The sequence below is a fragment of the Microcebus murinus genome, chromosome X, assembly GCF_040939455.1.
Source record: "Microcebus murinus isolate Inina chromosome X, M.murinus_Inina_mat1.0, whole genome shotgun sequence".
NCBI classification, from domain to species: Eukaryota; Metazoa; Chordata; class Mammalia; order Primates; family Cheirogaleidae; genus Microcebus; species Microcebus murinus.
In genome coordinates, this window is record NC_134136.1 from 112,373,421 (window position 1) to 112,387,483 (window position 14,063).

Consider the following 14,063-nt stretch of genomic DNA (forward strand, 5'->3'; position numbering starts at 1 on the left):
TTATAGTTACTCAACAAGAATAAGGGGCATGCTCTTCACTATCTTAGTCTTTGTATCATTATTGACTCTATCTGCCTGGGTTTACTCCTTGTGTCTTATCTACTGCGAGGCATAAATAACCATAAAGATACACACCCATATGGACATGTTTTACCAAATACTGGTGTATTGGCCCAGGGGTTTCTTGTTCTTGTTGTAATCTGAAAGAAATTCCCTAAGTAGATTTTATTTTAAATTGTAAATACCTGAAATGGTTTACAGATAATCAGAATATATTAGTCAGGGGTGCTTTGGCTTATGCATGCCAACAACAATGTTTCCCCATTAAGAAAGAGAATAAAGATGCTCAGGAGATCAGTACAGCAAAATACTCTTTTCCTGGAACATGCATTTATCACAATGATGACTCATTAATGGACTGCCACAGTGAAATGAGTTCCATTATCCCAAAATGAGTCTTTAGAAAGATGGAGCAGGAGGTAGCCCATCTTTTCTTAACTCCCATCATCTAAAGAGATTATAAAATCCCAGTCCCTTTAGTCTATTACCTGACCCAGCTTAGCAATTATTCCCTTTTCTCCTGTATAATGCATTTTTCCATGGTCCATTGGTCTTTTCCTGGAGCAGCTGGGCTTGGGCATTCTTTTTAAAAACTCATATAATATCAGAGTGGAAATGATGTTTTATCATATGTCTGGTTGGCTTTATTTCTTTTTAGTGGTTTCAAAGCAGGAGAAAGCATGAATGGGTTAGGAAAGGTCTAGCAGCCTCTCAGAAGAGCATGTCCAATGTCTGTTCACTGGATGCTAGAGACTTGACATATGAGACATAGGAGATTTTTTTGAAGACTATAAAGGTAAACTATAGTTAATAAACAGAATGCTATTCAAGGCAATGGTCTCTAATGCCTTCTAAGTTGCAATGAGTTGTCACTGTGGTATGATTTGTGAGATCGCTATCTCAAGTCATGCTCCCCCAGAAACAGACCCTCAGACAAGAATTCAAAGGCAAGTGATTTATTAATCAAATGATTGCAAGAGAAACCAGTAAAGGAGTAGGAGAGACAGAACAGAGAAAGGGAGTAAGTAAAACAATGGTGCTATCTCAGATAAGATCTGAGTCTGAGTACTCAGCCTGATCCTGCAGGGGACTCTGCAGCACAAATTATATCCCTGAGATTTTTCCATTTTAAGGAGCTGGACTGTTGCACTCCTATACCAGTCAGCCATTTACCATGGATTTCATGTATAGGGTCTCCAGGCTTAGCGAAGGAAGATACAGGGTGCCCATTTGAATTTAAGATAAACAACTTTTTGTCGTATGTTTCATGCAATGTTTGAGACATCCTTACACTTAAAGATTATTGATTGTTTATCTGAAATTCAAATTTAACTGGGAGTTTTGTATTTAATCTGACAACTGTACTATGGGGGTGAGGGGAAGGGGACAAATTCCAGGGCATTTCTAGGCCTTTAGCTCCAGTACTAAAGGGCAAGTCTCTGAAGGTGGCAGGTGTGACCCATTAGCAAAAAAGCACTCAGAAGCTAGGGAGGGGCATCCAGAGCTGGTACAAGGGATGCCAACAATGTTCCCTGAAAAAACATAAATGAAAAGTAGAACTTTGAATGTAAAATTTATTCTGTTCCGTAGAAATGGGATTATTTCTATTATGTCATTGGAGAATATGGCAAACATTTTACCACGTGACTTTATTCATTCTCATAGCCAACGCGGTTCTCATCTTTCCTCTTTATTCCTTCCCCCACCCCCACACCAGTTTTATCCAGTTATTCTTAATTGCTATCCAAGAGGCCTGGGACTGATTGATATGATGTCTTTGAAGCTTCACAAGCTGTTTTGCTTGGCTCTGATCCAAAAACAGACCACACCATTCAAGTCAGCCCTTAGCTAGTTCTTATCTGCATTTCAAGCACTCACGCTCTCTCTTTCTCTCTCTCTCTCTCCCCTCTCTCCCTCTCTCCCATCAGGAAATATGGCATTTTGGGTACCATCGTGACAAAAATCATTCTTTCCTCATGTCTATTATTTTGGCAAAGTGAGTTTATCAAACCTATTCCATCACTAAATGAGACCTCCTTTCTCCTCTTTTTTCCATCAGAAATAAAATTATTTTCCTGTCCTGAATATAATTTTCATTGGTATCCTTGCAATAAAGCTTCCAATTAGGCAGCAGCCTCTTACTAATCATTTGAACATAGCAAAGTGGAAGTGTTTTAGCTCTGAGTCAGGGCCACATCCACAAAGTCAACACTGGTTTGTTTCGTATATTAGATAAAACACTATATAGCTAGTTGCTAATGCTGTTAGCAAACTCTTTTACTTACCAGGCTTTAAAAAATTGTTTGCATTTATACCACATCTCTGAGTGTTTGTAAATTTTATTCCATAATACTTGCTGTAATTGTTTCATGACTCAAGAGGATAAAGGCTATAAAGATGGTCATATGAAGGAAAATTACATTCACCGTTTTTCTGTGGCTTACCTTCCTTTGTCCAGTGCTGCTAATTCCTAATTCCTTTTTTTTTTCTATTTTAACCTCCTTTGAGTGAGCTCAGCCCTCCTTAGAGGCAGAAAGGGGTGGGCAATTAAAGCCACATGCTGTCACAAATGCTATTATAAAAACTTAAAGCAATTCATAAAGCCATGATGGGCCAAGATAAGTGAATCTTCCATGAAGCAACAGGTACACAATAGAACAGATGAGGAAACATGGATTCACCAGAGTACTGAATTTAGTTGGACTGTGACCTTATCAGTGGGGAATTGATGAAGTCTGGAGTTGCCAAAAATTTTTTCATCTAGAAACTTCTATTTATAACTCAAAACCATCCTTTCTTAAAACTCATCCTTTGCCTACCATACACACCTATATACGCTTGATTTGCCTTCCTTCAGAAGGAAACCCTGAAATAAGGATTCAAGAACAAGTAATTTGTTTAGAATCTGGTGTAGGAATACAGAGATAGGAGAGTGGGGAAGTGACACAGGGAAGGGAAGGAAGACAAGAAGGATGTGTAAATAAGCCAGTTACTACTGTGGGCAACTGGAGTTCAACCTCACTGGACAACTCTAGGAAACAGTGTAGAACACACTTCAGAGTTATCCAGTCAAGAGATGGGGAATCTCTGATATTTGTACAGCACCTCCCTGTTCATCATTGGTTGAGGGCTGCTTCTGGGGCACTAACTCCCAGGTCCTTCCAAATTGCTCTGTTCATAGGAGCTCCATGGTCCCATAATTCAAAAAATTCCTCAACCAGGGAGTTGTGGGTGTTCCCAGCAAGCAAGATTCTGTGGGTAGAGGTAGGTGAGTGCTGAGGGGAAATGGGCAGAGACACTGACAGAGTCTGCTGCAACATCCCTCCCAAACTGCTCTCAGACTTCCTTCAAAAGTGCAGTTTGTCCGACTATCACTTGCTCAGCCCCTGATTTCTGTTTACTTTATATATGTGTGACTTTCCTCATTATAATGTCAATAATGTGAGAAGGTACAGAAGCTGAGTAGTTCAGCCACACCCATAATGCTTTACTTTAGTTGAACTGCAACTGGATTTTTGACTTGCCTCATTGCTGTGGTGAAATGATTGTACGTCTGAAGACCCTTCTTGCTTCTTGCTATTTTGTCTGTTTCTCCAATTGTTTCCCATGGACAGAGCCTTGGCATGCTCTATTTATAATGAACTAAATCTAACACATTTCCCTCCTCCAATGTAATAAATGTTTCTTTTACTCATTGCTACTTAATGTGTAACATGTGATGTGTCACATTCTCAGTGTAGCCCAAATATTAATTCAGTAGATGGCCTTTCTTCCACACATCAAGGAGAAATATATGAATTGCTCACCTATGCATTTTATTTATACAAATAAATTCATCACACAGCTCTGTCAGCATTTTTTACCTAGTACTATATCAACGTGAATTCAATAGAACATTGAAAAAAAAAAAATCCGCCAGCACCAATGGGCTTTATCCCAGGGATGCAAGGGTAGTTCAGCATACATAAAACCAAATGGCAATTGTGGAAGTTCTTAAGCAGTGATACTGTTCCACCCCTTCATAAACTTCCAATTTAGTAGGAAGACTGGGATAATGAAACAAATAATTTCAATACAATATGATAGTATGATATATATATATATATATATATATATATACATATATATTGTATGCTATGGGAAAATCAAAGATAGATATTTATTCTTCTGAAAGATTCATGGAAGCTTCAAGAAGATGACCCCTAAGAAGGTTTTAAGTAATGAGGAGGACTTGGCCAGATGAAGAAAGATAGGAAGAGCATTCTAGACAGAGGAAATTAAAAGTATAAAGGAAAAGAGGCATAAATAAACCTTGTGTGTGCTGGAAAACAAACTGTTTGGGGTTTTTAGAGTGTAAAACTTGAAGTATGGTATATAAAAATTGAGATGGAGAAGTAAGTTGGATCAGGATGTGGATGGCTTCAGATACTTTGATAACTTTCTTCTTATATGCAACATAATATCCCAGGCAAAACAAGAGTTTAGCAAATCTGAAATACTAAGTTCTGCTAAACGCTTGCTTTCCTTTGCATCTATAGGGGAAGGCTGATGGCTTTCTTCTTGCCCTTGACTTCTAGTTGACCCAAGGTGTTTTTTTATTACTTCATATTATGGGGGTACAGATATTGTTAGGGTTACATATCTTGCCCCTGCCACCCCTTCCCCCACCCCGCTATGCCAGAGCTTCTAACGTGTCCAGCCTCCAGGTTGTGCGCACTGAACCCACCGTGTAAGTACATACCCTTCCCCTCCTCCCCCCTTCGCCCTGCCCACTTCCCAATTACAGATTTTTTTTCAGACATTTTGGTTACAATGTATATCTTTACCGCTCCCTAAAAAGTGATAGAGGTAATCCCTTCCCCCCCACAATGCTCGCTACTTCCTTAAGATGTGGGTCCCCCCCCCAATTCCCTGTTGAACACTACCGTTTTTTTGAGCACCATAGTTTAAGTCAGTCAGTAACAATTTGGTGGCGAGTAGATGTGTAGCCCATTTTCCAGATCTTGTGTGGTCTCACCTTGTATTATGGGCTTAAGCTTAATCCAGGATAGCATAAACGGTGCTAGCTCACTGTCATTTCTTAGGATTGACTAATATTCCATTGTGAGCATATACCACATTTTATTTATCCACTCATGAACTGACAGGCACTTAGGTAGTTGCTGATCTCTATTTTCCAAATGGCTTCTGGTCATTATTTAGAAATAAGATATTAAATCAGAATTTTATTGAGATGCTAAAAGACCAAAATATTATCAGACTGAGTACTCTGTGTTCTTAATTTCTGTTTCAAACCCAGCCAGAGTCCTTCCCCCATGGTAACTGTCTCCTCCATTTTAGAGGGAATCTTCCTCAAGAAACAGATTGTTTAAGGAAACACTAAACATTTTAAAACTACCAAACAAAATCACCTTTTGTTTTATAAAGTCAAACTATAAAGATTATTTATATAATTAACACTAATATTCATTGAACACAATCTCATTGAATGCCCCCCACTTTGTCCTATCTTCTAAAAGGAAAAGGAAGGAAGATATGTGTAATTAGGTGATAGTAGGCCAGGGCTTTCAGAGCACATTGCAATGAGAGAAACTGCCTGATGAATTTCCATGTCTTACTCATTTCTGTTTCCCTAATTGTGCTCTCAAGAACTCCCATAATGGTTCACCTGGGCCTAAGTGTAACACACACACACACACACACAATTATGTGAAATTCATTTTTTTGTAATGGGTTGGCCTCTCCAAAAGATTTGGTTTTTAAATGAAAACACATGTATATGTGTGTATGTGTACCTGTGTGCATAAGCATACACACAGAAATCAACACACCTTTTCGGTAAAGGTAAAGGTAGTTAACATTTTTGACTTCGTGGGCCATATGGTCTCTGTCTCAACTATTCAACTCTGTTGTTGGAACATGGAAACAGTATAGAAAATATAAATGAATGGGCATGCCTGCATTCTAATAAAATTTTATTTATGGGCCCTGAAATGTCAATGTTATATAATGTTCACATGTCACGAAATATTATTATTCTTTTTTTCAACCGTTTAAAAATGTAAAAACTATTCTTAGCTCATGGGCCATGTAAAAACATTTGGTCATCCCAAATTGGTCCATAGGCCATAGTTTGCTAACCCCTTGGGCAACATATTCACTCACTAACACAGAAAGTGTCCTTCCATTTATCACAGTCTGAGCTATGAGGACAGCTCAGTTCTCTTATGTGAACACTATACCGAATAAAGAAAATAGTGGTAGAAAGGGAGGGGACAATGCAGGTGGAGAAAGATCTGAGATCAATATAAGTATATACACAGGTTAGCACCGTGTTTTTTGGCTTTGGCTGCATATTGGAATTACCTAGGGAGTTTTAAAACATGCTGATGCCTAGGTCATGCCCAGAGAGTCCCATGTGATTCGTCTAGAGTACGGTCTAGAATGGAGATTTTTAATAGCTCTTCCATGGTATTTCTAATGCACAGCCAAAGGTGAAGGCCACTCATCTCACAGACTGTTGACAATGACAGCATTTTGGGATCATCAAAGACTGGAAAGTTGAGCTACATTCAACTTTCTCTCTCTCTCTCTTTCTCTATCAGACTGGAAAGTTGAGCTACATTCAACTTTCTCTCTCTCTCTCTCTCTCTCTCTCTCTCTCTCTCTCTCTCTGTCTGAAACAGGGTCTCAGTCACCCAGGCTGAGGCAGCGGCAGGATCATAGCTCACTACAGCCTTTAACTCCTGGCCTCAAGCAATCCTCCCACCTTGACCTCCCAAAGTGCTGGGATTATAGGCATGAGCCACTGTGCCCAGCCCATTTCCTTTCTCATTTCTCATAACTCTTCCTCATTTAGCAGGACCATCTCACTTTCTAACCATAACCTCCTTTGCCCATCTTTCTTACATATTCTTTTCAGATCAGAAATAACTAAAAGAAGTTAGGAAAGCTCATAAACCTCAGAAAGAATATTGTGCATTATCTCTGTGTTGTGCTACACATTAGCCTTATTGTCCCAGGGAGTTTTAGGATCTGTCAGGTCATGCTTCCTTAGGGGAATAGCCATCTAACCATGCAGGCACAGGCTCAACATTGTCAGCCACTTTGGAAAGGTAAGATCCTGGAAAATTATTTTCTGGCTATAACTCCTAGGAGACTGTTATGTAAACCAGAAAACAACTCATTAAATTGTAGTCTCTTGTCTCCTATCCTTGGATTCTCTACCCAAAATAGATATATCTGCGAAGTTATTAACAAGATTTTAGGGTGGAATGGAGTTAAATATAACAAAATGGAAGGATTTTAAAGTATGTTTTATAAGCTAAAGTAAATAAGACTCTTTCCTAACCTAGAAAATGTGTCTTTCAGTAGCCCACAATATCCAAGCTCCCCAGACAATGTCTTATCCCCACACTTGGGTCCTATTAGAATGAGATAAATATTTCTCTTTCTTGCCAGTTTTCACTTAACCACATTTTAGCTTGAAGTTTTGTTGGTGCTGATTTTTATTAACAATACTTCTTATATAAATCTCAGTTACATGATAGCTGAATCAAAAATAGCTTTTTAAAAATTGGCCCTTAAACTTTTCAACTTTAATTTAGACTCTTTTATCCTCCTCCTATTTAAGTGGCAAAGATTCATGTATTTTATGTCATATTTTACATAACATCTGAAATAATTGGTACCCAAATATTTATGAGATATGCCTCATTTAGACTAAACCTTTTCTTACTCTAATCAACTGAAAGGAAAATATTTTTGAGACACTCACAGTAAATGTCAGGAACAAATATGAAAGTATATGACATTTTTGAGATAATGCTTCTAGCAACAATAATTTACAGTAGCTGAGTTTTCATCACAAGAATTTTTTTCCTTATTACAGGATAACCTCTTGAATGTCATCACCACAATTAATCAACTTCTGCCAGAGCTTCTACATAAGTAGGACTTTTGGTTTCAGCAAGGCCAATTCATGATGGGACATTTCTCAGGACCACCTGGTGCTAAGAGGCCCCTCAGCATGCAGACAAGCAGAAATACCCACATGTCCTTTTGGTTCATAACTTCTTGACAAGATGCATCCCTAGGCTTTCTTTTTCAAGGAGATTTTACCTAAAACAGTAGGGACAGATATTTTTGTGGTAATATTATCGTGAGACTAGAGAACCTATGGTCACAGAACAGCATAACACTGGGGAGGTCTCTAAGCCTCTCCTAAGTAGGACCTCTGAGATGAGCAGAAATACTTGGAAAGGTATAAACATGATTAACTGTTTTCAAATATAGAAATGTGGCCCCTGAGGTAGAAGGGCTTAGGAAAATAACCAAGGAACTTAGAATTCCAAGTTGTATCAATCTGTTTAAGGATAAAATTTTATTCTCTTATCAGAGTCAAGAGACACAGTCATAGGTCCCTCCTGAGCTGAGTCCATAGTACTATATTTTAGAGTGCCATTTCTGGAAAGAGAAAGCTAGAGATTCCTTCTGCAGAGACTCTGTAATGTCAAAGGAATGCTACCCAGAAAATTTTCATAATTTTCTTAATAAAATCCTAAGAAAATAATTCCTAGCTCTCCACTCCTTTATCTTCTTTTTTTTTTTTTTTTTTTTTTTGAGACAGAGTCTCACTTGTTGACCAGGCTAGAGTGAGTGCCATGGCATCAGCCTAGCTCACAGCAACCTCAAACTCCTGGGCTCAAGCAATCCTTCTGCCTCAGCCTCCCCAGTAGCTGGGACTACAGGCATGCGCCACCATGCCCGGCTAATTTTCTATATATATTAGTTGGCCAATTAATTTCTTTCTATTTATGGTAGAGACGGGGTCTCGCTCTTGCTCAGGCTGGTTTCGAACTCCTAACCTCAAGCAATCTGCCCGCCTCAGCCTCCCAGAGTGCTAGGATTACAGGCGTGAGCCACCACGCCTGGCTTCCTTTATTTTCTTTATAGTTCATTCTATCAATACAGAACCTGCCTGGCTGGAATGATTTGATCTTAGTGAAATGATGAGTAAGCAGTATGAGAAATTAGAATGGTCACAGGCTTTGGGTGGGTGAACAATACTGTTTTTATCCTGACTTTGTCCATGTGCTAACTGTGTGACAGCATGATGGTGTGTGGGCATGTGTGCAGGTGTGTGTGTACATGCACACCTGCATGCATACATGCATGGAATAATTATTTAATCTCTCTAAGACTCAGTTTCTTCATCTTTCATTTTGTTTTGATTTTGTTTTTGTCTTTGTTTTTGTTTTTGTTTGAGACAGAGTTTCACTCTGTCACCAAGGCTGGAGTGCAATGGTGTGATTATAGCTCACTACAACTTTAAACTTCTGTACTCAAGTGATCCTTCACCTTGGCCTCCCAAAGTCCCGAGATCGTAGGCATGAGACACCATGTCCAGCCAGTTTCTTCATCTTTAAAATAGAAATGTTAATACTCTTCTTACAGGGATGTTGAGAGACAAAGTTGCTAACACCTAAAAGATAGCAAATGCTGCTGCTATTTGTGATTATTGAAGGTGATGGTGGCTGGTATTTTTTTTTATTTTATTTTATCATATTATGGGGGTACAAATATTGTGAGGGTTACATATATTGCCCCTGCCACCCCTCCCTTCTCCCACCATGCCAGAGCATCAAGCATGCTCAACCTCCAGGTGGTGCACACTGCACCCATTAGGAAGTACATACCCTTCCCCTCCCCCCCCCACCTGCCTGCCACTCGATAAAAGTGTTTTGTTTTGTTTTGGGTTTTTTTGACATTTTGGTGACATTTTATATCTTTGCCTCTCCCTATGAAGGGTTAGAGGTATGCCCTTCCCCTTCACAATGCTCACCACAACCCTAAGATGTGGGTCTCCCCCTGCCCCAGAATCCCTGGTGAACACTACCACCATTTGAGCACCATAGTTTTAATTAGTCAGTACCAATTTGATGGCGAGTACATCCTATTTTCCTGATCTTGTGTCATCTCACTTTGCATAACAGGCTTAAGCTTAATCCAGGTTAGCATAAACGGTGCTAGCTCACTGTCGTTTCTTAGAATTGAGTAATATTCCATTGTGAACATATACCAAATTTTAATTATCCACTCATGAATTGACGGGCACTTGGGTTGTTTCCATGTCCTTGCAATAATGAATTGTGCTGCCATAAACATTCAGGTGCAGATGTCTTTATAATAGAATGTCTTATGCTCTTTTGGGTAGATGCCCAACAATGCTATTGCTGGGTCGAATGGTATTTCTATTTCTAGCTATTCAAGGTATCTCCAAATTCTTTCCCACAGAGGTTGCACTAATTTGCAGTCCCACCAGCAGTGTAGAAGTGTTCCTGTCTCTCCACATCCTCACCAGCATTTGTTGTTTTGGGATTTCTTGATACAGGCCATTCTCACTGGGGTTAGGTTGTAACTCATTGTGGTTTTGATTTGCGTTTATTTGATGATTAGAGATGTTGAGCATTTTTTTATATGTTTCCTGGCCATTATTCTGTCTTCTTTGGAGAAGTTTCTGTTCATTTCCATTGCCCATTTCTTGATGGGGTTGTTTGATTTTTTCTTGTTAATTCTTTTAAGTTCTAGATAGATTCTTTTTATTAGACCTTTATCAGAATTGTAGAGAGCAAACATTTTCTCCCATTCTGTGGGTTGTCTATTTGCTCTAATGATAGTTTCCTTGGCTGTGCAGAAACTTTTTAATTTGATCAAATCCCATTTGTTTATTTTTGATGCTGTGGTGATTGCCTTGCAGGTCTTCCTCAAAAATTCTTTGCCAAGATCAATGTCTGATAGGGTTTTCCCGACATCTTCTTCTAGAATTCTTAAGGTTTGATGCCTTAGGTTTAAGTCTGTTATCCATCTTGAGTGAATTTTTGTGAGAGGTGAGAGGTAGGGATCCTGATTCAATCTTCTGCATGTAGCTAACCAGTTTTCCCAGCACCATTTATTGAAAAGAAATTCTTTTCCCCATTATATATTTTTGTCTGCTTTATCAAAGATTAGGTTACCGTATACTGATGGTTTCATCACTGGTATCTCAGATCTATTCCAGATATTGACACTTCTGTTCTTGTGCTTGTACCAGGTTGATTTAACTATTATTGCTTTTATAGTACAGCTTGAAGTCAGGAAGACTGTTGCCTCCCAGTTTGTTCTTTTTACTTAAGATTGCTTTGGCTATATGAGATTTTCTCTGGTTCCATACAAAGTGAAGAATTATTTTTTCTAGATCTGTAAAGAATGCTGGTGGTATTTTGATGGGGTGGTAATTTCAATTAAGGCATATTTGGTTTTGGTGGCTTCTCTGGTGCACAGCCTTGAAGAAATTTGTGAATTGTGATTGCTAGCTCCAATGGTCATTGCCTATTCTTTCTTCTACCAGATTTATCTTCTGGTAATGATATGTGTACATTCAGACATTCTTTATAAGAGAAACCATCCTTCCTTTATTCCATTTAGTCTCTCCTCTGATTGGCTTAACTGTAAATCTACATCACTATTAACCACTGCTGGTATGTGATTTACCAATAAGGTATTTACTACTGTAGGTGCACTTGTAACTTATTAAGGTAGTAATTGAGAGAGCGAAACTTATAAAGGATCATATTTTACCAATTGGCATATTTTGTGTTTACTGAGGATAAGGAAAAAATAAGAACAAATACTTCTTTTAAACTCTAATTTGTCTAAACTTATGTTTATTTATGAAGTTCCATTTAATAAGAAAATTGTGATCCCCTCAAGGGCAGGAACTGTTTTTTTCTTTTATTATTATTGAATGGAATTAGATCATTTTAGCAAACATGAAAGTGATTCAAGGCCATTTACCAAATGTCATTATTTTTATACCACATTTGTTAAATGTGCACTATGAGTCAGGCACTAAACAACACAGAGAAATGAAATATAATTTCCAATCTTTGATTAAACATGTACTGAGTGAGTTCTTTGCACCAAGGCACTATGAAATGCTGGGGATATATGGTAAATACGACATGAACTCTGTTCCTAAGGAGCTCACAGTTGAAATAAGCACCAAATCCCACATAAGTGGATCAATTAGGAAGCCAAACGAGATTGTGTACTAAATACAGTAGTTTGGCAAAGACCATAAGTCAATAGGAATTGCATGAAGCAGAGGTTAACAAGGCCTGTTTTTTTTAATTTCATCATATTATGGGGGTACAAATATTGTTAAGGTTACATATATTGCCCTTGCCCCCCTCCCTCGCCGAGTCAGAGCTTCTAGCACGTCCATCCTCCAGGTGGTGCGCATCGCACTCATTATGTAAGTATACACCCATCCCCTCCTCTTCCCTCCCACCCGCCCGACACCCAATAAATGTTCCTTTATTTTTTTGACATTTTGGTTTTCTATTTCTAGCTGTTCGAGGTATCTCCAAATTCTTTTCCACAAAGGTTGCACTAATTTGCAGTCCCACCAGCAGTGTAGGAGTGTTCCTGTCTCTCCGCATCCTCGCCAGCATTTGTTGTTTTGGGATTTCTTGATACAGGCCATTCTCACTGGGGTTAGGTGGTAACTCATTGTGGTTTTGATTTGCATTTATTTGATGATTAGAGATGTTGAGCATTTTTTATATGTTTCCTGGCCATTATTCTGTCTTCTTTGGGAAAGTTTCTGTTCATTTCCATTGCCCATTTCTTTATGGGGTTGGCGTGATGGGAAAAGCTAAATGTCATCTGCCCTTGAAGACTGGGGAGATTTGCATAGACAGAGAGTGGCCAAAAGGGCATTACCAGGTGGAGAGAAAGTGAGCAAAGGCCTTAGGAGATGGAAGTGAACATGGTGAGTTGAGAAAATAGTAAGGAACCTGGACTGGCTGGGAGAATGCTGACAAACAGTGGGAAACAAAGTCAGAAAGACAGGGTGAAGTCCCTGGAGTTAGGCAAATGGGGTAAAACCAAGTGAGACCCTGAAGGACTTTGAGGAGAAGGGTGATGTGATAGTTGCTGAGCAGTTCCAGTGGCTCTTATGAACTTGGTGTGGTTCACATGTCCTCAGTGTTTACCTTGTCAGGTTTTTCCCGCCTGTGTCTTTGGTTGGTGCTCTGCTTCCATATTAAAGTCAGAATATGCTTTTTCATTTAGGGGAAGCTCTGGTTCATCAGATCTCTATGACCGGGATGCTGGTCCTGGGACCCCGAAGAGCAGCCGGAACAATGGTATAACCCCAGGCACTCAGAGGTCACCAGCCCCAAGCACACGCAGTGTGACCTCAGTCAGCAGTAGAGTAAGTGCACAAACTTGAAGGGACACCCAACCTCTGAGACTCAACCTCACCACCACAGCATGTCTAGGTTTGAACTCTGTATATCTCAGAATATGTGTTTATGCTGCTTAATGGTAGAAACTTCTTTGTCAGGACTGAACTTCCTACATCCTTAGCTGCTGGCAGAAAACCCAAAGTGAAAAGGAAAGGGAAAGATCAGGTTCAAGGTCAGCATTTGTATGGTGGGGGTTTAAATGGCTATATGTTTTAAAGAAATATAAAAAATTTTTAGACGGCTCTGATTTTGATTCTCCATATTACTTTTTAGAGAAGATATTCATAAGTTGACTGCACTAAAATTTTTCCAAACTTATTTAAATCTGGAGGAGCAGAACCTTGAAATCTTCTTATTATTTTCTTCTCTGTATGTCTGTTAAAATAAGGGCTGAATACATAGTGAAGACTTAAATTGCATTATATATATGATAAATTACACTTGGTAATTTAAATTACACTTTCTCTTTTAAGGGAGAAGATGGATGGAGAAAGTATTTAATAGAAAATATTCTTTTATTAAATATTCTGTTGGAAGTCATCCTTGAAATGAGTTAGCATCTACTAGATTTTTTTTTTTGATTAAGCAGGAAACCATACATATTGCTGGCATCTATATTTTAAAAATCTTTATATATGAACCACAACTTTTTGATTCAGCCAATATTTAATGAGAGCCTACTATATGACAGGCCTTGGTCAAGCAAAGACT

General features: G+C 38.8%; 1 protein-coding gene across 1 annotated transcript in view; it reads left to right on the forward strand.

Moving 5' to 3' along the window:
* SYTL5 (synaptotagmin like 5) overlaps positions 1-14,063 on the forward strand; it is a 105,476-nt gene that overhangs the window by 39,021 nt on the left and 52,392 nt on the right. The window contains exon 6 of the mRNA XM_012736667.2: positions 13,177-13,318. Within this exon, the coding sequence (XP_012592121.1) occupies positions 13,177-13,318 (142 nt within the window). The remainder of the gene's footprint in view (positions 1-13,176; positions 13,319-14,063) is intronic.